General features: G+C 45.6%; 4 protein-coding genes across 7 annotated transcripts; 3 read left to right on the forward strand and 1 right to left on the reverse strand.

Moving 5' to 3' along the window:
* Positions 1-20: 20 nt before the first annotated feature.
* On the forward strand, positions 21-9,651 carry NEDD8 (NEDD8 ubiquitin like modifier). Its single transcript, XM_012756022.3, has 4 exons — positions 21-303; positions 8,037-8,084; positions 8,247-8,329; positions 9,290-9,651. Exons 1-4 carry the CDS (start codon positions 286-288, stop codon positions 9,384-9,386), a joined length of 246 nt encoding a protein of 81 aa, XP_012611476.1. The 5' UTR covers positions 21-285; the 3' UTR covers positions 9,387-9,651.
* A 791-nt stretch (positions 9,652-10,442) lies between these two features.
* Positions 10,443-14,167, forward strand: MDP1 (magnesium dependent phosphatase 1). Of its 2 annotated transcripts, XR_012919748.1 has the most exons (7): positions 10,445-10,607; positions 10,725-10,785; positions 10,878-10,988; positions 11,320-11,427; positions 11,523-11,608; positions 11,785-11,944; positions 14,085-14,167. XR_012919748.1 is itself a non-coding variant. In XM_012756021.3 (6 exons), exons 1-6 carry the CDS (start codon positions 10,562-10,564, stop codon positions 11,874-11,876), a joined length of 504 nt encoding a protein of 167 aa, XP_012611475.2. In that variant the 5' UTR covers positions 10,443-10,561; the 3' UTR covers positions 11,877-11,988. The 2 variants fall into 2 exon arrangements, 1 of the variants encoding a protein (XP_012611475.2); XM_012756021.3 differs by lacking the exon at positions 14,085-14,167 and having other exon boundaries at positions 10,443-10,607; positions 11,785-11,988.
* CHMP4A (charged multivesicular body protein 4A) lies at positions 12,447-16,403 on the forward strand. The gene is made up of 6 exons (XM_012756020.3): positions 12,447-12,552; positions 14,085-14,234; positions 14,321-14,498; positions 14,930-15,044; positions 15,217-15,352; positions 16,085-16,403. Exons 1-6 carry the CDS (start codon positions 12,522-12,524, stop codon positions 16,141-16,143), a joined length of 669 nt encoding a protein of 222 aa, XP_012611474.2. The 5' UTR covers positions 12,447-12,521; the 3' UTR covers positions 16,144-16,403.
* An 897-nt stretch (positions 16,404-17,300) lies between these two features.
* On the reverse strand, positions 17,301-25,099 carry TSSK4 (testis specific serine kinase 4). Of its 3 annotated transcripts, none has more exons than XM_012756019.3 (4): positions 24,405-25,099; positions 18,788-19,002; positions 18,008-18,401; positions 17,301-17,580 (listed from the first exon to the last, which is right to left on the reverse strand). In XM_012756019.3, exons 1-4 carry the CDS (start codon positions 24,549-24,551, stop codon positions 17,398-17,400), a joined length of 939 nt encoding a protein of 312 aa, XP_012611473.1. In that variant the 5' UTR covers positions 24,552-25,099; the 3' UTR covers positions 17,301-17,397. The 3 variants fall into 3 exon arrangements, with proteins under 3 accessions (XP_012611473.1, XP_012611472.1, XP_012611471.1); XM_012756018.3 differs by having other exon boundaries at positions 18,008-18,371; positions 19,353-24,539; XM_012756017.3 differs by having other exon boundaries at positions 19,353-24,539.
* Positions 25,100-25,107: the final 8 nt, after the last annotated feature.

Below are 25,107 nucleotides of genomic sequence, written 5' to 3' on the forward strand. Positions count from 1 at the left end.
TGCTTTCAGCTAACCCGGCTCGCTAAGGACTCTGAGACACGCAGAGGCGTCATCTCCGCTGTAACTAAACTGGCCGCCTTCTTTTTGTTTACGACGCCACTGAACCGAAACGGGGAAGCATTCGTGATCCTTTCAGGAACCCCGTGGAAAGAAGGCGGGGGTGGAGCCAGACAGTGACCCGGAAGCAGAAGTGATTCTCACAGGCGGAGCGCTGGAGAGCGGCAGCAGCGACCGCAGCGGCAGGAGCAGCAATTTATCCGTGTGCAGCCCCAAACTGGAAAGAAGATGCTAATTAAAGTGAAGGTGGGAGCACCTCCAGCCTTGCCAAGACTCAGTGGTACTAGACTGGCAGCTGTGCCTTACGGGAAAACTGGGGAAGGAAAACCACGCCTTTCCCGATCCTGGAGGGTGCTGACAGCCTCAGCGCTCCGCGCGTGGGGTGATGGGAAATAGGGGGACCCTGGAGGGCTTTGAGAGTGGGGGGCTGGCCCTGCCTGACAACCCAGGGGTCTCTGCCGTCCCTGCTTTCTCGCTAGGATTGTGCCACGACCCAGAAGGAGGCCGATTTTGTCCAAGGTTTCACTGTACTCGAACCCTCGCAGTCATAGAGAAGGCCTAGCAGCAGTTTGGCTCCCCTTTTAGATTCTTGGAATAAGCTCTGCTCTTCACGCCCAGGTTACCTGCTTCTTCTAACATAGCCTGCCTCCGAGCACAGCACTAAAACGTTAGCCTGGGGGAACTTGGGTCTCCCAGGGGATAGACTGTGAGCCTTTATTGGTGTTTGCCAAGGTGTAGTATCTCAGCCATCCTTCAGGGACCAAAGCTGGGAGTGTGTTCAGTCAGCACTTGCTTTTCTGAGTCAAGCATCCTGAACCAGCCTTGCTTCTTGGCTAAGACAGATTAGTTACCAGTGCCGTAGTTCTTGGTTAGATTTCTTAACACCCCTGGTTCTTCTTCACCAATTTCCAACAACACTTATTAGACCTGTCTGCTATTTCCTCTTTTATATCTTCAGACAGAGACAAAAATCCTGACAATCGATGCAGTCCAACACTGATTTGTCCTTTTATAGCTAAGTAAGTCTATCGTTATTTCATCAACTCCTTAGAATATTTACCATACATAATAGTCATTCTTAACCTTCTCTTCTCCAGTCCTTCCAAACCTCCTAGCTAAGGTTTGAGGCCAAACATCATGTTAAAGATCATTGGTTTTCAAACTTAGAGATCAATGTAATAGTTCAATGGGTTGCAAGCAACATTATTCTTAAATGGAAAATATCAATATACTCCTGGGTAAGAATACTGTTTTGTGACTAAAAAATTTTAGTCACTAAAATTTTACATTATGACCCATAGAGTCACAAAAAACTTACTATGTGTAATATGCTCTGAAATTTTCAATTCTATTCTAAATTGTTTTCCTAACCAATGGATGAGTTGAGGCTTACAGTTTAAAAAATGCTGTTTGAAAAAAAGAAATCAATGCTGTGTGTGGAACCTTGAAAAAAAAATACTGTGTTTTAGACAGGTTTTTCAAATGTCAAAGTGCTGAAGAATCTCTTCGTGGTCTTGTTGAAATGCTGATTCTGATGCCAGGAGTCTAGGATAGTGCACAAGATTCTGCATTTCTAACAAGCTCCTGAGTGACACTGATATTAAATGTCTGGAGAATACACTTCGAATAGCAAGGTTCCAGATTTTGTCCCTTCTTTGAATCCATTTTTATTTAGTGCTTCTCTAAAATTGCCGGTCTTCTTTCCTGCAAAACTTACCATTCTGCCTGCAAACAGGTCTCTCTGTCTTCCATCTTTCTTTTGTTTGCTACATCTCTATTTATTAAGTACTGTATGTAGTAACTACTATATGTAGTACTATATAAGCAACAAGATAGCTATTAAATACCACATAAAATGATAGGTTTTATTAGGGTTCATTTGTGAATTATTCATTTTTCAATGTTGTCTCTGCATAGATGACTTCCATATTTTTCTGTGATCCTTTATGATTAAATCTTCATCTCTGTGATTCTAAAATTAAATGTATTATCTTCTATCATGAGCCATCTTCCCAATATGCATCTCATAGGTTGATTCCATCAATCTTACCAGTTGACTAGAGTGCAATTCCTTACAGTCAGTACTTTTTTATAGGACCTGATTTTTCACTTAAAACTTCTTTCTGCTTAATTTTTCTTTCCATTTCCATTACTCTCACTTTGGTCTGGGGGTCTCATTAACTTTTACCTTTATTTCTCTGTGATACCTCCAACCACGTTTTCCTACTACCATACACCCTCTAAAGTGTAGAATCTAAACCGAGACATATACAAAATCATAATGTATAGGTCTTCCTTGACCTAATTACTGCCTAATTCCAGACCTTGTATTGCCTAATTCCAGATCTTGCATTGATTTCCTCATTGCAGATTACTTTGGCAACTGTCTTTACCATTTCCTTCCTCATTTTTTTTTTTTTTTGAGACAAGTTCTCACTCTGTTGCCTGGGCTAGAGTGTAGTGGCATTATCATAGCTTACTGCAGCCTCAAACTTGTGAGCTCAAGCAATCTTCCTGCCTCTGGCTCCCGAGTAGCTGGAACTATAGGTACATGCCACTATGCCCGGCTAATTTTTCTATTTTTTGTAGAGATGGGGTCTTGTTATGTTACCCGGGCTGGTCTTGAACTCCTGGCCTCAAGCAGTCTTCCCACCTTGGCCTCCCAAAATGCTAGGATTACAGGCATGAGCCCCTATATTCAGACCACGTTTTTTTTTAACATACCGTAAAATGCACAGTTCTTAAGGGTTCAGTTCAGGGAGGTTTTTTTTTTTTTTTTTTGAGACAAAGTCTCACTCTGTTGCCCCGAGTAGAATGCCATGGCATCAGCCTAGCTTACAATAACCTCAAAATCCTGAGCTCAAGCAGTCCTCCTGCCTCAGCCTTTCTAGTAGCTGGGACTACATACCACGATGCCTGGATAATTTTTCCATTTTTAGTAGAGATAGGGTCTTGCTTTTGCTCAGGCTGGTCTTGAACTCCTGAGCTTAAGCAGTCCTCCTGCCTTGGCCTCCCAGAGTGCTAGGATTACAGGCGTGAGCCTCCGCACCCAGCCAGGTTCAGTGAGTTTTTAATAATTATATACACTTATGCAACTACAAGATCTAAACATTTCTCTTTTTTAAGAGACAGAGTCTCACTCTGCTGCCCGGGCTAGAGTGCCATGGCGTCAGCCTAGCCCACAGCAACCTCAAACTCTTGGGCTCAAGTGATCCTTCTGCCTCAGCCTCCTGAGTAGCTGGGACTACAGGCATGTGCCACCATGCCTGGCTAATTTTTTCTACGTATTTTTTAGATGGGGGTCTCACTCTTGCTCAGGCTGGTTTTGAACTCCTGACCTTGAGCCATCCGTCCGCCTCAGCCTCCCAGAGTGCTAGGATTACGGCGTGAGCCACTGAGCCTGGCCAAGATCTAAACATTTTTATCCCTACCCCTCCAAAAGTTTTAGGTTACTTTTGCTTGTTTTAGAAACTTATGTAAATAGAATTATACAGTATATAATTGTTATACCTGGCTTTCTTTCACTCAGCATAATGTCTGTTGTATGTATCTGTAGTTTGTTCCTTCTTATTGTTCAATATTATTCCATTGGAAGACTGTATCACAATTTGTTTATCCATTCTTATGTTGATGGATGTTTGGATTATTTCCAGTTTCTTTTTTTTTTTTTTTTTTTGCCTTAGAGACAATGTCTCACTCTGCCTCCTAGGCTGGAATGCAGTGGGGCGCAATCATAGCTCACTGTAGTCTTAAACTCCTGGGCTTAAGTGATGCTCCTGCTTCAGCCTCCTGAGTAGCTGGAACTTCAGGTGTATCATTGCTCTTGGCTAATTTTTTGTTTTTTTGTGTTTTTTTTTTGAGGTCTTGCTATTTTGCCCAGGTTGATCTCACACTCCTGGCCTCTAGTGATCCTCCTGCCTCAACCACCAGAGTAGCTGGATTATAGGCAGGCGCAAGCCACCATGTCTGGCAAAGTTGATATGCATTTTAAGTCTCTTTAAATGTATAGATTCTCCTTTTTCCCATTTTTTCTTGTTGAATAAACTAGGGTTTTTGTTCCAGTGAGTTTCCTACAGTTTGAATCTTGTTGATTACATCTCCGTGTTGTTTTTTAATATATTCCTCTTTCCTCTGTATTTCTTGTCAAATTAAATCTAGAGGCTTGATTAGTCTTTGTTCATGTGTGGGAAGAATTCATAGATGGTGTTATAGCATGTACTTCTGTCAGATTGTTTTTTTTTCTGATGTTATTTCCTAGCTCTGTTACTTTGCTGGGGGTAACAAAATGGGAATACTCTAATTTTATTGTTGCTTCATATATTAGCTGGAATGCTTGAGCTGTGTCCATATTGGTAGCCATTAGCCACATGTGGCTATTGAGCACTTAAAATGTGGCTAGTGAGACTAAGGAATTGAAATTTTTTTTGTATTTGACTTTAAATTTAAAAGCTGTTATTTGATTTAGTCATTGGAAAACTTTTAAGTGTAATTGGAACAAGTTGGGTGGCATATAAGTCTACTTTTTCAGCTGTAAATTATGAAATTTAAATACAGATTGGGTACTTCAGATGAAAATTTACCATCTGAATTTAGATGTATAAAATACAGGATTTTGAAGGTTTGGCTGGGGTAAAAAAGAACATAGAATATATTAATAATTTTATATTTGAAAAAAAACTGTGTGCTGAATATGTACAGACTTTTTTCTTGTCATTATTCCCTAAACAATACAGTATAACATAGAACTTATGTTGTATTAAGTATTATAAGTAATCTAGAGATGATTTAAAGTATATGGGAAGCATGCCTATTATCATAGCACTCTGGGAGGCCAAGGTGGGAGCATTGCTTGAGGTCAGGAGTTTGAGACCAGTCTGAGCAGGAGAGAGACCCTGTCTGTACTAAAAATAGAAAAAGTTAGCCAGGCCTGTATCTGAGGCAAGAGGATTGCTTGAGCCCAGGAGTTTGAGATTGCTGTGAGCTAGGCTGACACCATGGCACTCTAGTCTAGGTGACTCTGTCTAAAACAAACAAAAAAAAGACTTAGAGTCTTTTTTACTATTTAAAAATTTTTGTTAATAGGTTGAAATATTTATTAATATTCATGACAAAGGGATATATTTTTATAAAAAATTTAAACAAAAGGAAGATTGAAAAAAAAATTTAAACAGTACAGATAAAAGGAGAAGAATTGCTCTTGATATACCCTTAGCCCTAGTCCCCTGCTCAAAGGTAATCATTATTATAAGAGATATGTATACTTTTAATCCTTTTTTCTATATATGTACATACATCTGCATATAAAAATGATATATAATTATACATTCTTTAGATCTTTCCTTGTCAGTGTATAAACTATTGCATAATGTAGCATTCTATGGATGTACCATAGTTTAATAATTTTCTTATTAATGGGCATTATTAAGCTATTTTTCCAGTGTTTTGCTTTTACAAATAGTGCTGCAGTCAATCTCACATGTACCTCTTTTGATACATGGCCAAGTTTTTCATCCAAGGTAGTTATCTAGAAATAGAATTGCCTGGTTGAAAAGCCTTTGCATTTAAAGTATTAAGATCTCGGTGGCTCACGCCTGTAATCCTAGCACTCTGGGAGGCCGAGGCAGGCGGATTGCTCCAGGTCAGGAGTTCAAAACCAGCCTGACCAAGAGCGAGACCCCATCTCTACTGTAAATAGAAAGAAATTAATTGGCCAACTAATATATATAGGAAAAAATTAGCCGGGCATGGGGTGCATGCCTGTAGCCCCAGCTACTCGGGAGGCTGAGGCAGAAGGATTGCTCAAGCCCAGGAGTTTGAGGTTGCTGTGAGCTAGGCTGATGCCATGGCACTCACTGTAGCCTGGGCAACAAAGCGAGACTCTGTCTCAAAAAAAAAAAAAAAATTAAGTATTAAGAACAATATAGTGTAATCATTTGTGGAAAACACAGAATTGCATATTTTTCATTTTGTCAGGTAAGGGCATATACTGCTGGGTACAGTGGCTCATGCCTATAATCCCAGCACTTTGGGAGGCTGACGTGGGAGTACTGGGGCCAGGAGTTTGAGACCAGCCTGGGTGACATAGTGAAACCCCCGTCTCTAAAAAAAATTTTTTTTTAACTAGCTGGGCATGGTGGCAGCACCTGTAGTCCTAACTATTCAGGAAGCCAAGGTAGGAGGATCCCTGGAGCCCAGGAGTTCAAGGTTACAGTGATCTGTGATTATATCACAGCACTCGAGCCTGGGCAACATATTAAGACCCTGTATTCCATACTATACTAGTCAGACTCAGTTAGGCAGGGCAGAGGACAGAACTAAAAAGCATGGGCTTTGGGGCTGGAGAACCTGTTTTTATTTTTTTTTTTTTTTTTTTTTTTTTTTAGCGACTGCAATCATCTGGCAGAGAACCTGTTTTTAAATCCACCATGTACTTTTGATTGCATAGGCATGCTTTTTAACCTGTCCAAGTCCTATTTTCATCATCTGTAAAATGGAAATAAAAATAGTACATATTTCATAAATACTTGGGAGAATTAAATGTGGTAATATATGTAAGTTACTTAGCATAGTTTCTGATTCTTAGAAAGTACTGAGTAAATGTTGGCTGTGGTTATAACATGATCATTGATGCATTTAGCCCTTCTACAAATATTTATTCACTGCTTCTATATCAAACACTGTGCTTTGTGTTTGGATTAGGAAGATGAATTGAATAGTCTGTGTCCTTAAAGGAAGTTGGAGAGTTTAACACTTAAACAGCTAGCTATAATTAGTGTTAATGAAAGTATTAATAAAGTACACTGGGAACAAGTCTAGGCATCCTATAACAGGAAATCTTATATTAAAGGGGCCTTGAAGGCTGGGTGCAGTGGCTCATGCCTATAATCCTAGCACTCTGGGAGGCTGAGCTGAGAGGAACTTGAAGTCAGGAGTTTGAGACCAGCAAGAGCAAGACCACATCTCTACCAAAAATAGAAAAAATTAGCCAGGCGTGCTGGCATGCGTCTGTAGTCTCAGCTACTTGAGAGGCTGAGGCAGGAGGAATGCTTGAGCCCAGGAGTTTGAGTTTGCAGTAAGCTATGATGACACCACTGCATTCTACCTGGGGTGACAGAGTAAAACTCTGTCAAAAAGAGAGAGAAGGAAGGAAGTGAGGGAGAAAGTAGAGAGGAAAGGAAAAAGAAAAAAGTCCTGGGGGTTTGGAGAAGCAGTAGTCGAGGGTATTGCAACAGGGAAAGCAGTAGAAACAAGGGAAACACCCTAATCCTGAATTTGGCTGAGCATGATGTGTTTGTGGTCTGGATCACTGACGACTAGTACAGATAGAGCTTCAAGAGCAAGGACCGGTAGGAGATTAGATTGAGTGGAATAAATTATGACTATACAATCAATGTAATTATTGTGTTTGGATATCAGCAGCCTTTAGCCTACAGAAGAAGTCAAGAAGATGAGAGCTGCAATTTAGGATTTAGGTAAAAGTCTAGAGAAGATAGGGGAGATACATGTTGAATTCTAGTGTTTCTTAAAACACTGGTCAGAGGTGACTTCTGGTATACTTGAGAATTCTTTGAATTATCTAAATGTTGATTACTGGCATTGGTATTTATAATAGAACAAGGTCCTTCTGACTGGAAGGAATACTTTCCTTAGAACACCTCTCATTGCTGTATCATCCAAATTATTGCCAATATTCTCGTGATTTGGTGGGGGAGATGAGAAGAGACAGAGGAAAATGACTTACTGAATTAAGAGTGTCAGATGGTATGCAAAGAATCTTGCCCTACCAAAGTTGTCCACAGCCTAAAAATGTTTGATGGATATAGATACGATCAAAGCCTTCTGATTCTCCAAAGCAGTGTTGTGGAGAATGTGCATCTCTCAGAAGGCAGTAGATCTTCAGAGATCAGGACAGGATGTTTTATCTAGAAGACACATTGTATGTTGGGCTGTAGAACTCATGAAACCCCTGCCTGTTTCAGACGCTGACTGGAAAGGAGATTGAGATTGACATTGAACCCACAGACAAGGTGATGTATGCCCAGCAACTCTTCATGCCCTTCTCCTTGCCATTTACATTTGAGTATGCTTATGAACTTGGTCCTTTTGCTCTCCTGCTATCTACATAGCCCTTGTTCTTTCCATTTCCATGGTCCTAACCCTGAGCAGCCCCTGACTACTTGTCTCTAAAGGTGGAGCGAATCAAGGAGCGTGTGGAGGAGAAAGAAGGAATCCCCCCACAACAACAGCGGCTCATCTACAGTGGCAAACAGATGTGAGTTTGGAGTGAGAGTGAGGGTATGACAATCTTATATGAAGAAGAGAGGGGGCAAGTACTGGAGGTGGACCAGACCTGCTTCTTGTTTTTGGTGCCTTAGACTCTTTGGCAGTCTGATTGAAGCCTCTAGGCCCCTCCTCAGAATAAGGTTTTTTAAGGTATAAAATAAAATATATAGAACTACAAAGAAAACTAAGTATATTGAAATACAATTCTCAAAATACTAAAATAAATTTTTGATATAGTAATATATGTGCTTCTTTATTAATATATTAAATGAGATCTAATGGTGGGTCTAACAACTACAATAATTTTGAAATATTTTCAAGATACCTGCAAACAGTTGTCATAGGAATATTATGATCTAGTTTCTGTTGTTAACAAGTTACCCATGTTACTAATACTACTGTGCTTTTTTTTTTTTTTTTTTTTGAGACAGAGTCTCGCTTTGTTGCCCAGGCTAGAGTGAGTGCCATGGCATCAGCCTAGCTCACAGCAACCTCAAACTCCTGGGCTTGAGCGATCCTTCTGTCTCAGCCTCCCGAGTAGCTGGGACTACAGGCATGCGCCTCCATGCCCGGCTAATTTTTTTTTTATATATATATCAGTTGGCCAATTAGTTTCTTTCTATTTATAGTAGAGACGGGGTCTCGCTCTTGCTCAGGCTGGTTTTGAACTCCTGACCTTGAGCAATCCGCCCGCCTCGGCCTCCCAGAGAGCTAGGATTACAGGCGTGAGCCACCGCGCCCGGCCGACTACTGTGCTTTTTTGCCTGTGTTTAAAATTTAAAGAAATACTAAATTTCAGTTAGGGCTTAGTAAAAATACAGATGGAATTTTTTTTCTCATCCAAGTTTGTTCATAGGTCCCCAAAGAGATCCATGAAACTCAGTTTGAGAACCCCTGTTCTATATGGCATTTCTAAAGGTTTTTTTTTTTTTCCTCTTTTTTCCTGCAGGAATGATGAGAAGACAGCAGCTGACTACAAGATCCTAGGTGGTTCAGTCCTCCACCTGGTGTTGGCTCTGAGAGGAGGAGGTGGTCTAAGGCAGTGATAGACCCTTCCTCCGTTTTACCTCCCTACCCTGTCTCTCATAATGAGGCATCATATATCTTCTCACTCTCTGGGACAACAGAGCCACTGCCCCCTCTCCTGGATGCCTAGTCATGTGTATCTACTGGTGGGAGACTGTGAGGACCCCAGGATGCAGTATTCCTGGCCCAGAGGGCCCTTGCTGGCTGTTGGGTTTTAGTTTGCAGTCCTGTGTGTTTCCCTCTCTTATGGCTATGTCCCTGGTTGTCAATAAAATATTTCCTGGCCTCCTGGAATCTTTATTTTATTGCACAAATGTGACAATCTAAATGGGCCCAATGTTCAACCAGTTATACCAGGCTGAAAGAGTAGGACAATGGAAGTGATGGTGCTCTTCTAAGGATTGTCAGACTCTAGGAAAGCCCACTTGCAATGGTGTGCTGGAGCCAGTTCTTACTGGCTCATAAGAGCCGATTATTGACATCTCTTCCCAACTCCATGTTAAGTAACTTCATGTTGGTGGCTTGGAATTGGCCATTATAGGAATATTTACAGAAATTGTCAGACACTGTAAATCAGTTCCTCCTCCCAAACTAGCTGTTACACATCTACCAGCATACTACTGACCTGGATGGTAGAAACCGGGAGAGTGAATTCTCTCCTGTGGCTCTATTGGACATTTGGGCCTGGTTGGAGAAAGGTCCCAGGGACTTACTTAGCAGGTACTACATTCTTTATGCTGGTATTATATTGCTGAGGGCTTTGGGTTCCACACTATCAAGAGGGTGGTATAGAGAAAGGTTGAGTGACAAGCTGTGATGGATCACTTAGGTTTCAAGTGGGAAGATAAGAGGTGCTATTAATTGAAGAAAAGGCTTTCCTTCCCTGGCTTTTCTAGTGTAGTAGAACCTGGCAAGGCTGGGTGGAGAAGTAGGGAAGGGTGCCTGTGTTCAGTGCCTTGGAGAGGCTTGAGTCCCGTGTTCTACGTGCGGTCGTGTTGGTACTTTGCTGCAGTCCTCTCCCCCGCCCAGCATCAGAAGGCGCTCTCGAGCGATCGCCAGGCTGACAGCTCAAGCCGGGCGTGGCGACGCTCTAGTCGCCGTTTCTCTATGCTAGGCAGAGTGGCCTTGGCCGCCGGAGTTGCTGGACTCTCTAAGGCCCTGGAGAAGCCTCCAGCTTGGTGTGCGGAGCCTGCGGATGCTGGTCATGGCGCGGCTCCCGAAGCTAGCAGTTTTTGATCTGGGTGAGGGACTGGGAGGGCAGAGTTTCATAGGGCGCTCTCCTTTCCCACACCCCAGCTGCAGCTCTCGAGTCCCCTGCGTCCCCCAAGGCTGAACCTTCCCCCTTCTTCCTGTCGCAGATTACACACTCTGGCCTTTCTGGGTCGACACGCACGTAGACCCTCCGTTCCACAAGAGCAGGTGAGGCAGGGATAGGGAGGACTGGGGCCAGGTGAGGCAGAGATAGGGAGGCGGGGCTCGGCCGGACCTGAGCGCGCTCTCGCCCTCTCCAGTGATGGAACTGTGCGAGATAGGCGGGGCCAGGACGTCCGACTGTACCCAGAGGTGCCTCAGGTTCTGGAACGATTGCAGGGCCTTGGGGTGCCTGGTGCAGCAGCTTCACGGTAAGAAGAGCGACTAACAAAAGCTGTCAGCGTAATGCTGAAGGATGCATGCATGAAGAGACTTCTGCATGCCCTGGGCTACAAAAATTTAGGAGGTGCAAATTTGCAAGTATTTGCATACTTTTTCATTGTCCTCTCTCCTGTACTATTTAATTATTAAACATTGGCTCAGCGCTCCCTGTGTCAGGAAGGCTATGGAGTTGTAAAAAGGGCAAAGATTCCTATCCATCCTGGAAAAACAGCAAGTAGATTTCCCCCTGGTTATACTTAACTTTCCTTGCATTCCCTGGCCCTTCACTCTCCTAATCCCGTCTATTACACCTTTTTGCAGGACAGGTGAGATAGAAGGAGCCAACCAGTTACTGGAGCTCTTTGACCTTGTCAGATACTTTGCTCATCGGGAAATCTATCCAGGCAGTAAGGTCACACACTTTGAGAGGTATGCGGAGATAAGGGAGGAGCAGGGAGAGAGTACCAGAGAGGCTGGAGGAAAGAAGATGCCAGCTTGGCTACCCCCTGCCCTGTCTTGCACAGGCTGCAGCAGAAGACCGGAGTTCCTTTCTCTCAGATGATCTTCTTTGATGATGAGAGGCGGAATATTGTGGACGTCAGCAAACTGGGTACTGAGGGGCAACGAGAGCGATTTGGGGCATGAGGAGAAAGGGTTCTTTCTAGGAGGGATTAGGTAGACATACACAGGGTGGATAGTCTGCATGATAGGTGGCACCCATGAAAGGTGAGAGTAATAAGGGAGAGCACAGAAAGCCTGATGAAATGTGATTTTTTTTCCTTCTAGGTGTTACCTGCATTCACGTCCAGAATGGAATGAATCTTCAAACCTTAACTCAAGGGTTGGAGACATTTGCGAAGGCCCAAACTGGGCCTTGAGGTCCAGCCCAGTACATGAACCTCATTTGAGGCCTAAAACTGAAAAGAAATCAAGAAGGCATTTTCAGGTGCATTTGTAATTTATTAAAGTATATCTGTGTGTGACAGAAGACATCTTACCCACAGTGTAGGTGGTTTCTGTTTTTCTAGCCTGTGAACTGGGTTAGTTCTCCTGAAATGCAAAGACCCTACCTAGTGTGAGACATTAGGCTGCATGAGGTTCTGCCATATAAATTTGTGGCAACTCCAAGACTGTGATCCCCTTGTGCTCGAAACCATCCCACCCTACTTTCTTGAGCTCTGTAAAGGGCATGAAGAATCTTCCCACTCCCCCCATTTATTAGGGTGCCATGACACTGCACATTTCCTTTCAGGGTACAAATACATAACTCTGGGGTGGGTATGGGGGGACCTTTTCACGTAGTAGAAAATGAAAAGGCCGCTTTAAGAGGAGCGAGTCAATCGGGCTGGTGGCTCGGGTCACGTGACGGCGGTGGTCTTGTTTGCGCCTGTTGATGAGGTCGCGGCGGCGTCCCAAGTCGGGATTGGCTAAGGCTGGTGCCTGTGATGAGACCTCACCCTCCCGGGCACAAAGCGGAAGTGTGCAGGACGCCGAGGGGCGGAGGCGGGAGAGGCAAGGGCGCGATGAGTGGTCTCGGCAGACTCTTCGGGAAGGGTGAGCCCGGGCGGGACTGGTCCGCTAGGAGGTGCTGGCCGGAGCGGGGGGAGAGGAGACAGCGGCAACGTTCAGCCTGAGCGCAGCGCCGGGAAGGGGAAGAGACCCAGGAGACAGGCTGACCCGAAAACAGATGAGATGGCGGAGCAAGGCTCATCTCCGGTCCAGGGGCCTGCCTTGTAAGGGCGCCTTGCCCCCGTCTGCCTTCCTTGCCTGAGTGGAAGCCGTGGCGACCATGCTTGGCTCCCACTCTTCAGGCTTGTGGACGAGTTTCCCCGCTCTCTTCATTCAGTCCTTCCCTAAACTTTGTTCTACTTTGTGCTGGGCAAGAGGGATCTAAGGTGAAGAAGAAAGACTGCCTTCTTAAAGCTTATATCTATTGGTGAGAGACAAGCAAAACGAGGCATTTACAGTATGGTGTAGCAACTCAATGATGGATTTGCTCCTGGAAAACCAGAGAAACACAGAAGTAGGCATTGGAGGTGGTGACCAAAAAGGCTAGTAGTTTGCCAGGTGGAGAATTGAGGTACTTCAGGAAGCAGTAACAGGCTATGACAAGCGCAGAAGCAGGAAAGAGTATGGTATATTTAGGGGAAAGAGAAGCTCTGGCTGCCTTATGAGAGAGAGTGTGTGTGATGAGGAGGGAAGTGTGGAGGGAAGGTAATCTCCCTGAAAAGTTTTGCATTTTGTCCTTAGGCAATGGAGAGTATGGAAGGGTTTTAAGCAGGCAGAGGTCATCAGATTTTTATTTGGAAAAATGATTCTGTTATGAGTATAGAAGAAGAGAGAAATTGAGATCAGATGTTCTTTTTCTCTAGCACCCTGTACTTCATTCAGTTTGATCCTGTGCAGTCAGAACCTTGAGCATTTTCTAAGACAGCAAGTGGAACAGTGATTATTAAAAGTTACTGGAAATGAAGGCCCAGCGTGGTGGCTCACGCCTGTAATCCTAGCACTTTGGGAGGCCGAGGCGGGCGGATCGCTCAAGGTCAGGAGTTCGAAACCAGCCTGAGCAAGAGTGAGACCCCATCTCTACTATAAATAGAAAGAAATTAATTGACCAACTAAAAATATATATACAAAAAATTAGCCGGGCATTGTGGCGCATGCCTGTAGTCCCAGCTACTCAGGAGGCTGAGGCAGTAGGATCGCTGAGCCCCGGAGATTGAGGTTGCTGTGAGCTAGGCTGACGCCACGGCACTCACTCACTCTAGCCTGGGCAACAAAGCGAGACTATCTTAAAAAAAAAAAAAAAAAAAGTTACTGGAAATGACTTGAAAGGCAGTTGGAATAGTGAAAAGAATATTGGCTTTGGAAGTCATATTGCCACATTTCAATTTCTGCACAATCTCTTACTAGTGATTTTTAACCTCTTTGTGCCTGTTTTCACATTTGTAAAGTGAAGATAGTACATTCATTGTAGAGAATTATTTAGGGATTAGCAATAACACAGTCAAGTGCCTAGCACTCAGTGATTAGTGGCTAATATTTTTCCTTCACACCATATGGGCCTGCTCCATTGGACTCTTCAGGGAAGAAGGAGAAGGGGCCAACCCCTGAAGAAGCAATACAGAAACTAAAGGAGACAGAAAAGATACTGATCAAGAAACAGGAGTTTCTGGAGCAGAAGATTCAACAGGAGCTCCAAACGGCCAAGAAGCATGGGACCAAGAATAAGAGAGGTAATGAGGGAAAGGAGCTGATGGGGAGGGCTGAGCAGGGAAGCAGGTGCTTCTGACTCTGATGTTCAGAGTGTGGGCTGGGTCAGCTGCCCTGCAGGCTTTGCGGAGGAAGAAAAGACTGGAACAGCAGCTGGCACAAACTGATGGGACATTATCCACCCTGGAGTTTCAACGTGAGGCCATCGAGAATGCCACCACCAATGCAGAAGTGCTTCGTACCATGGAGCTTGCTGCTCGAGGCATGAAGAAGGCCTACCAGGACATGTGGGTACGGGGGGAGGGAAGGAGAGGACCCAGTCACTGGGAAGGGTGGCTTGGTATTACACTTTGAACTTTAGAGCTTCTCAGAATGTGAATTTATAGTACAGATGCTTATCATGTCTAGTTCTCTGTCAACCTCCTTGCTTTTCTGGTAAGTTCCTTTTGCTGTCTGAGGCATTCTAGGGAAGAAAGATGATTTTCTCTAATTCTTAAAGATCTTTTGGGGAAGGGAATGCAACCTGTCCTCTCTAATGTGGCTTCTTGCTGTTTCTCAGGCCAGATTTGCCTCTTTATAATTTTCTAGGGATCTCTTCTACCTGATGGCCATGGGCTTATCAGTGTGAGGCCACAGGGCAGGAGGAGTTTCATTTGTGTGAGATGAGAAAGTCAGGGGGGTTATTGCCTGATTTCTTGGCTGTGTATCTTATCCTCAGGGACATTGACAAGGTAGATGAACTGATGGCTGACATCACAGAACAACAGGAGGTGGCCCAGCAGATCTCAGATGCCATTTCTCGGCCTGTGGGCTTTGGAGATGATGTGGATGAGGTGATTGGGGGTGAGGGGTCAGGGAATATTGGAGAAAGCATGGGACTGTCCAGAAGGAATGCCCAAGAGAGGATCTTGGGGCATGTTTGGGAGTGAACTCCAAAAGCAGTATGTTTTTAGAAGTAGAAGTTTCCTTTCTTCCTCTTGAACAGTCTTGTCATCCCATATCCAGGATGAACTGTTAGAAGAGCTGGAGGAGCTGGAACAGGAGGAATTGGCCCAGGAGTTGTTAAACGTGAGCGACAAGGAGGAAAAACCTCCAGTCAAATTGCCTAGCGTACCCTCTACACATCTGCCTGCAGGTCCAGGTATGTGGGATTGTTCTGTTGTCTCAAGAACTTGAGAGGGTGGGAGAGAGATTATTCCTCATTCACCCTGGCTCAAAGGAGCCAGGCAGAGAGGGCTGTTGCTGCAGTTGTGCAGGTTGTTGGCCTCATAAGGACACCTGGCTAGAAGGGAATGGGGACTGAAATCCAGCCTGTGCTCCACTCAGCAAGCTGTGTACTCTGGTTTAAGACTGTAAATGGCCAGGTACAGTGGCTCATGCCTGTAATCTTAGCACTCTAAGGAGGCCGAGGCAGGAGGATTACTTGAGCTCCGGAGTTTGAGACTAGTCTGAGCAAGAGCAAGATCCTGTCTCTACTAAAAGTAGAAAAAATTGTTGGGTGTAGTGGTGCATGCCTGTAGTCCCAGCTACTCAGGAGACTCAGACAGGAGGATCGCTTGAGCCCAGGAGTTTGAGGTTGCTGTGAGCTAGGCTGACACCATGGCACTCTAGCCTGGGCAACAGAGTAAGACTCTTGTTTCAAAAAAAAAAGGGGGGGACTGCAAATGCTGAGAGCAAGAAGCACCATTTTCCTAATTTGCACAAAGGTGCTATGGGAATGAGCAGCAGCCCAGCAAGCAGAAGGACCATGCCTTTTAGTTTCATTGCTGGGGAGAGAGAATTCCATAGGCTCTGAATGTCACAGCAAGGGATAATTGGGAGTTGCTGAGACCTTAACATTTCTCCTTTCTCTGTGTATCCTTGTTCCCAAAAGCTCCCAAAGCGGATGAAGATGAAGAAGCACTAAAGCAGTTGGCTGAGTGGGTATCCTGATGAGTCTGGGCTTGTTTGCCTTATGCTGCTTTTCTTGGCCCCTTTTCCTAAGTGCCAAGTGCTAAGCTAAAGGAGCATAGCTTTCTGGGGAGGTCCTGCTGAAGGTGGTGGTGTGATCCTGCCTGAGAAAGGGCTCTGTTGCCCTCCCAGCCCTGGCTACAACTCTGAAGAAGATCTTACTGCGAAAGGAGCCCCTGGGCTCTCCTCTCTTCCATGGCAGTTACAGTGTCCTTGCTCCCAATAAAACTGGGCACATGGAACCCTGGTATCTATACTGCCTTGTCTACAGTGGTAACTCTTCGCCTGGTCTGTGGAGCCTTGTTTCAAGCAATGAATAATGGGAGTGATGAAGGGGGGTTGGAACATAGGGCAAATGGTCATTTCCAATATCTTAATCTATGCTCTAGGCAGACACTGTTTCATCCTTCAAGTTGGTTTGTCCTAGAGTTGCCTAGTGCTGAGGTTGAAGAAACTGCCATCTATTGTTTATCTTAGAACCACGTGGAGCCATCTCAAGTCTTTACTCATCACTTTCCCCCAGTCGTGCCTCTGCCAAGACAGCCCCATTTTCCACTTACAAAGCACATTATCAATAACACGGAGGGAGTATCCTTCAAGGGATGGAAGGAACAAGTAGCTTTCCTTTATTCAGAACCCATAGCTAATAATTTTCACTACTAGAAGGCTTGATTTCTCACTTCTGTTTCTGGGAGCAATAGTGTAAGGAGCTCTGACTCCTTGGTACTGTTTTAGTAATGGTGAAGGTGACACTGGAGTAGGGGAAAATGAACCAATGTACTTCATACACCTTAGTACCCATGTCTAAAAGAACAAACAATGCTGTCACTTTGGACTACAGGCAGGCAGAGCCTTAGTCAAAGTGGAGCAACCAGGGCTTTTGCCCCACTGCTTGAACATTTAAACAGCACAGAAATGTAAAATAATGAGTGTATACTTAGTTGGATAATAAACCTTTCCAAAATCAGGCATTTATCTGAGCACCCCCTCCCCCATGAGCTACAACATCAGTTACACTGTTGACTTACTTAAGTGTCAAAATTGCTGGTTACAGGCTCTTGGCAGAAGTCCACCTATTACCCTCAGCAGTGTTCCCTACTAAGGTTCCCTTGAAAAAGGGGACTGTCTTTGATGCTGGCTGATAAAACTAAATCAGATTTATTTTTGGTATAAAAGATTTTTAGCCCCAGACCTTCCTGCGTTGCTCCTCTCTCAGCCCCTCCTCCTCAGCCATTTTCAGGTAGTGATTTCCAAGGATTGGTGACGATTAGTGGTGGTCGTGGTCTGGCACATGGCCTCAAGCAGCCTGATCTCATGGGTGGGTTGCTCAGGCTGGAACTTGAGCACCCAGGGATCCTTGAGGATGTCCAGGATGGTGGCACGCTTGGTAGCTTGGCGTAGCATCTGGAGGATCAGGTTCTAGGGCAGGGAGAGAGAGGTCTTGGCTGAGCTTGCCCCCCATTGTGCCACATAGGCAATGAGCAGCTGGATCTAAGAAAAAAGCAGGATAGCCCATCACACTGCTCTGGTGAGAGGGAGTTTGGCTCTGATTTTATCCTGGAGAGCCAGGCATTTAACTCCTTGGAGGGGCAGGTTAAGAGTTCCTTGGGGGAAATCCCTTGTATAATCCCCTTTTGGCCTGAAGGGATAGAAGCTAGAACTTGCATATCAAGCATATTGAAGGTTTGGAGTCCAGTGGTTGGCCCTTTAAGCCCTCCCCACTATTATAGGGCAAGACTAGAGTGTGAGAGCCTCCCCCCCCCCAGGGTTGGGAGGCCTAGGTTGGGTGTATACCCCTCCCTGTGAGTCATCCCTGAGGCCTCAGTCCTCCTGGGGGAGCCAGCACCTTGCACTCCTGGGAGATGGTGTGGTTAGCCGGGAAAGTGATCTCCTTCTGAGTCTCTTTCAGCAGCTTCTTAAGATTGGTGTCATCAAAAGGCAGACGGGCAACCATTAGAGTATAGAGGATGACGCCCATGCTCCAGGTGTCGGACAGGAAAGGGTTGTAGGGCAAGCCTAGCAAGATCTCCGGGCAGGCATAAGCAAAGCTGCCGCAGTAGGTCTGGCTGAGGTGGGAAAAGCAGTTGAGTTGGCGGTAAGAAGCGCTAGTACGCACAGGCTGGCTAGAAGGCACCATCTTGGCGAAGCCAAAGTCCGATATCTTCACGTTCTCTCGTTTGTCCAGCAACAGGTTCTCCAACTTTAAGTCCCTACCAGCAGCAGAAAGGCTGGGGGTCAGGCTGGAGAGAGGGCTTAGTATTAGACCAGGAGCTGAAGGGCCAGGGGTCAGAGGCTAGAGATGGGGACAGGCAAAGTGAGAGGGAGATGCTTATGAGGTCACATGGTAGACAGAAAGGATAGCCATGGAGTTGTGAGCAGAGTCCAAGGGACAGAGAGAGAAGTTGGTATTTGAGGACCACCGGGAGCTCACACTGTATTTCATAAAGCATTCTGCATACAGTGAGTACTTTGTAAGTGTCCTTGACCAGATGACTAAAATAGAGTGGATGAATGGGCCAATGTTGAGGAGGGAGTTCAAGGGAGGAAAAAAAGGGCAGAAAATAGGAAACATGCATAAAACCCCCTGAGGGCTCAAAGGCTCCCGTCCAGGTGGCAGTGCCCTCACCGGTGCACGATGCCCTTGCTGTGCAGGTAGGCAATGCCCAGGGTCATCTGGGAGAACCACTTGCCAGCAAGGGGCTCAGAACAAGCCCCGTAGCGCTGGATCCATTCAAGGACATCACCACCCTGTGCCAGCTCCAGAATGATGTATACTCGGGATGTGGTCTCGATGGCCTGATAGAAGTTGATGAGGTACTTGTGCCGCAAGACTTTCATTACCTGACCCCAGAAGAGAGACCCATCAAATCTGGGAAGGGAGAACCCTGGCTGCATTCCCAGCCCTCTGCTACCCTCTCTGCCACTTACTTAGAACTTTGCAATGAATCAAACCCTGACCCCCAGAGGGCTGGTGGTCTGTGGGCAAACTCTGTTTTGAACTTTTATTTTTTGGGTGGCTAGAGGTGAGTGGATGGGTGGGAAAGAAGTTAAATTTACATCAAAGAATTTTCCTAGCTGCTTAGTTCTGGTTTGGGTGATTCTGGCCCCACCCTCTCGTAGCCATACCCCTTCTGAGGAACCTCAAACAGCTTAGTACCAAGCTCCAGTTCCCTCTTCCAGCACTTTCCAACCTGTATCTCACGGGGCAGGAACTTGTTAAGATAGTCTTCAGACGCCTTCTTCTTTGAGATGATCTTGACAGCTACCATGACCTTCTGCTTTGTGTAGTAAGCCTCATACACTGTCCCATAGGAGCCATTGCCAATGACTTTGCCCACCTCGTAACCATACTCCTCCATGACAGAACGGTAGGTTGTAGTGGTTGGTGCTGCGTCTACGGTATCTCCCTTCCCCATGGTGTTGGGCTTGCTGAGAACAGGGAGCTTTGCTACTTGGAAGCCTCCTGTCTATTGACAGGCCAACACCTTGAGCCACTGAAGACTAGTACCAAAGTGAAGTTAGTCTCCAAATGCTTGCCTGTGTAGTCACACAAGTCTGGGAAGCTGGGCTCAACCCTCCGCTAGGAACTTGGAGGGGGAAAGAAAGGAGAAGCCGTTCTTTTTGTCTCCACTGGCTGTTGTTCCTTCCTCCTCTTGGTTACGGAACTCCCCCAGAGTACCACGTTCCATACACATCACAATCTACCTTCTACCCATCATTGGCCACAAAGCTTAAGAATGAAGTGCCATTTGGAAAACATTCATTCTTGAAGGGAACTTCCACAATCTGGTGAGACTACCTCTATAGATCCAGCCCCTTCATTCATGTTCATTGATTACCTACTGTGTACCAGACAGTGTGCTGAATACTTGGATCAAATGTCACCCAAGTGTCATTCCAGACTCTTCTCCCTGCCTTGGTCCCTACATCCAATCTATCATCAAATCCTGTCTCTTCTACCTCCTAATTCTCTCTTTAATAATACACTCAAGGCTTTCCAAGCCCACTGCTGCTCCATTAGTTCAAAAGGCCAATAAAGACCATGCCCTTAGAGTTTACAATCCACCATGAGAAACACATGAGTGTGAGAATTACAGAGAATTGCAAGGTGTTGAAGCACGTTCTAGAAATCTAATCTTGAGAGACATTTTTTTTTTTTTTTTTGGTGACAGAGTCTTACTCTGTTGCCCGGGCACTAAAGTGCCATAGTGTCAGCCTAGTTCACAGCAACCTCAAACGCCTGGACTCAAGTGATCCTCCAGCCTTAGCCTCTCGAGTGGCTGGGACTAGGGTTCTGCTTGGCAATTGCATTGAAACAATGAGAGAGAGGTGTCAAGAACATAGGCAAGAATGTGGCTGAAATGATGGAATGCAGAATCTAAGCTGCATGAGTAGACAATCTAGAAACAGAAATAGGCCAAAGGTGCAGGAGGAGGCGTTGTAGGTCTCAGTGGAATGGAAGAACAAGTTTGGTGGAAATGACAAGAGTAAGGACAAGAGGTTGTGGTCACAGAGGTGTTATCTGGATTTAAGATTCTGTATAGAGGGTTGAGAGATGGGAGGCAGAAAATAACAAGACAAGAATCCAAATTCTTGTATCTTTCATCCTCCAAAATAGAACAAAAACTCCAATAACAGGTTATGCCATGGACTACTAATAAATTCCCATTTATTGACAGTCTGACCCTGCTGGCAAAATGGTTCCAAAGTTCTGTTGGAAGCCAGCTCTACCTCTTCAATGTAGCAAGATGGAGCAGTTGACCCAGGCACACCATGGTAAGGAGGCCCACCCAGTCCTGCCCATCTTCTGCTCCCATAAGCTGGCCGCTGGATAGGTGACTTGGTGGCAGCTCTAGTCTCACCATGTATAGAGAGCAAACTAGTTCCTTCAAGGAACATGTATTAAGCTACCTAGTATATACAAAAACACTGCTAGGTCCTGAGGACACAAAGGTGGACAAATTGTAGTCTTCCTGTGAGGAGTTAGAAATTGGCAAGGGAAACAGACATATAAGAAGTGAAAAACAGGCTGGGCAAGGTGGCTCACACCTATAATCCTAGCACTTTGGGAGGCTGAGGTAGGGGGATTGCTTGAGCTCAGAAGTTCAAGACCAGCCTGTGCAAGAGTGAGACCCCATCTCTACTAAAAATAGAAAAATTAATCAGGTGCTGTGGCATGCATCTATAGTCCCAGCTACAGGGGAGGCTGAGACAGGAAAATCCCTTGAGCCAGGAGTTTGAGGTTGCTGTGAGCCAGGATGACAACACTGTACTCTACCCAGAGTGACAGAGTAAGACTCTTGTCTCAAAACAAAACAAAAAAAGGAGTAAAAAACAGTGCAGGCCGAGCGTGGTAGCTCATGCCTGTAATCCTAACACTATGGGAGGCCAAGGTGGGTGGATTGCTCGAGGTCAGGAGTTCGAAACCAGCCTGAGCAAGAGTGAGACCCCCGTCTCTACTATAAATAGAATGAAATTAATTGGCCAACTAATATATATAGAAAAAAATTAGCCGGGCATGGTGGCACATGCCTGTAGTCCCAGCTACTCGGGAGGCTGAGGCAGCAGGATTGCTTGAGCCTGGGAGTTTCAGGTTGCTGTGAGCTAGGCTGATGCCATGCCACTCACTCTAGCCTGGGTAACAAAGTGAGACTCTGTCTCAAAAAAAAAAACCAAAAAACCAACAAAAAAAACCCCAGTGCAGTGAGATAAAATCCTATAAACAAACAAAGAAGAACATACATAGGCAGGCTTTATAGAGAAGGTGACATTCATACTGTTCAAAAAAAAGGATTCCTCCAAGCAGGTTAAGTAGAGAAGGGTAGATTGGTTGGTTTAGGTGGGAGGAACAACATGAGGCTTATAGGCTTGAGAACATGACATGCAAGATTTCAATTTGAGCACAGCATAGGGTTCTAGAAGGGGAATGTATCTGGAGAAGTAATTAGGATCCAAGTCTGAGAGGCCTCATGTCAAGCTATTTTGACTTTATCCTTGAGTTATATCCATGAGTATATAACTCATGGTCAAATTTTAGTGTGCATTAAAATCACAGCTTGTAGGCCGGGCGCGGTGGCTCAAGCCTGTAATCCTAGCACTCTGGGAGGCTGAGGCGGGCGGATTGCTCGAGGTCGGGAGTTCGAAACCAGCCTGAGCGAGACCCCATCTCTACTAAAAAATAAATAGAAAGAAATTAATTGACCAACTAAAAATATATATACAAAAAATTAGCCGGGCATGGTGGTGCATGCCTGTAGTCCCAGCTACTTGGGAGGCTGAGGCAGAAGGATCGCTTGAGCTCAGGAGACTGAGGTTGCTGTGAGCTAGACTGACGCCACGGCACTCACTTTAGCCAGGGCAACAAAAGTGAGACTCTGTCTCAAAAAAAAAAAAAAAAAAATCACAGCTTGTGGGGGGAGGGGGGCATGGGCAATATATGCAACCTTAACACTTGTACCCCCATAATACGCTAAAAGAATAAAAAAAAAAAATCACAACTTGTTTTTGTAAAAATACTGGGCCGGGCATGGTGGCTCATGCCTGTAATCCCAGCACTTTGAAAGGCCAAGGCAAGAGGATCACTTGAGGCCAGGAGTTCAAGACCAGCCTGGGCAACACAGCGAGATCTCATCTCTATAAAAAAAATTTTTTTTAATTAGCTGGGTTTTGTGGCACGCACCTGTAATCCTAGCTACTTGGGAGGCTAGGACTCAGGAGACCCTGTTTCTTTTTTTTTTTTTTTTTTTTTTTTTTGACTGATAAGTTCCAACTCAAAGGAGACCCTGTTTCTAAAAGAATTAAAAAATAAAAAAATGTTTTTGAGACAGAGTCTTGCTCTGTTGCCTGAGCTAGAGTACTCTGTTGTCAGCCTAGCTCACGGCAATCTCAAACTCCTGGGCTCAAGTGAATATCTTGCCTCAGCCTCCCCAGTAGCTGCGACTACAGGCTTGCACCACCACACCTGGCTAATTTTTTCTATTTTTGTAGAGATGTGGTCTCACTCTTGTTTAGGCTGGTCTTGAATTCCTGACCTCAAGTGATCCTCCTGCCCTTGGCCTCCCAGAGTGCTAGGATTACAGGTGTCAGCTACCACATCTGGCCTAAATAAATGAAAATTTAAAGAATTTTTAAAAATACTGATGTCTCTGAGATCCTGATTTTAAAAAATCCTTCCAGTAGCAATGTGAAAAATGATCCAAGAAGAAAGTGACCAGTAGATTAGCAAGATAGCTGTTATGATGAGAGAAGATGAGTCCTGAACAAGGCAGTGGTAGAGGGCAAGCAGTTGGAAGATATTCAAGAAATAAGTGGAGAGGGCTTGGTAAGATTGATATTTGAGGGGTAGATATTGAGAAAGAGGCCCAGGTTTCTGGCTTTACAAACCAGGTGGTTGTCAGTTAAAGATAATTCCAAAGCCACTCGAAGTTACTTTTATTTTCTTTTTTTTTCTCACTTTGTTGCCCGGGCTAGAGGGCTAGAGTGCCATGGCGTCAGCCTAGCTCACAGCAACCTCAAACTCCTGGGCTCAAGCAATCCTTCTGCCTCAGCCTCCTGAGTAGCTGGGTCTACAGGCATGCACCACCATGCCTGGCTAATTTTTTCTATATATTTTTAGTTGGCCAATTAATTTCTTTCTATTTTTAGTATAGATGGGGTCTCGCTGTTGCTCAGGCTGGTTTCAAACTCCTGACCTTGAGCCATCCGCTAGCTTTGGCCTCCTAGAGTGCTAGGATTAAAAGGCATGAGCCACAGCGCTGGGCTGAAGTTACTTTTCTAATCACAAAATTCATTGTCTAAAACAACTCAACCACTTACTTCTTGGAACCTCATCTATGTCTGCAGGGGGAAGGGCTAAGTCAGAAAGGGCAATAATTGTAGAAGTAAATCAATGAAGGCCTTTTCAGGCCAGAAGTCACCTGTGATTTTCCACTGTACTTCTTTCCCCAGGGAGAGAGAACCTTAAGTCAGCTTCCTTACACGTAGCTCCCAGGCAGCCAAACGGAAGTCACTGCCCAGAGGTCTAATTTCGGGGGGTGGGGGGGGGGAAGTCCCTTGGCGGCAGAGCCCCTTTAGAATATCTGAGACAGACACAAGGTTAAACTTTTTCAAAATAATCTGCAATGAAAAGTTAAGAGAAGCCCAAAGACATACACAAAGTGAAAAGAACAAAAGCACAGAAAGAAACGAACGGACGGCAAAATTCTTTACCTCTAACAATAACACTGACAAGCTGCCCAACTCACAGCATAGAAGGTCACCCTATCTCTTTGCGTGCCTCTCTGCACCAAACCGGCCGCCGCCTTGCTAGTCGTTGGGCAACGAAAGGTCGCTGTCTGGCCCGGGAGGTCATTCTTATCTTCGTGTTTATTCTTTTGACGCGGGCCATTCATGACAGGTGAGAGAGGACTGAGGTGAGATTCAAACGGTGGGACCTTCCCATGGGAGCGATGCGCAAAGCCTCACCCCTGCCCGGGTTGGGGGACCCCTGAACCTCCTTCTCGTGGCTCGGCCTCAGCAGCCGATGGCAAGTCCCATGGATTCAGCCGGCGAACGCTTCGGGGCGTCCACTGGGTGCGGACTCAGCCGCCGCTGGTGCTCCATCTCCTTGGCCATCGCTGGGCGCGTGTGGCGGTCACAGCTCTCAGGCCTCCACCAGCGCGAGGCACAGGCGGAAGCTCCCGGCCCAGGCTCTCGCGCCCCAAATCTTCCCGGGAACAAGCGGGTGGCTCGGCAGCGATTCTTGTCCCGAAGAGGGGCCTTCGTCCTCGCTGCTAGGCCTCAGCCTCCTCTCCGGGAAACCGTCTGCGAAGAGTCTGAGCTGCCACAGCAGCGAGAGCCCCACTACATCCAGGAAAGCAGCCTCGGCCAGGCTGAGGTCCCCGCCGGTGAGGGCGGAAGTGGTAAGACTGACGTGTCCTGGGCTGCTCTTCTGATCGCCGGGAGGAC

The sequence above is a fragment of the Microcebus murinus genome, chromosome 6 (assembly GCF_040939455.1).
Source record: "Microcebus murinus isolate Inina chromosome 6, M.murinus_Inina_mat1.0, whole genome shotgun sequence".
NCBI classification, from domain to species: domain Eukaryota; kingdom Metazoa; phylum Chordata; class Mammalia; order Primates; family Cheirogaleidae; genus Microcebus; species Microcebus murinus.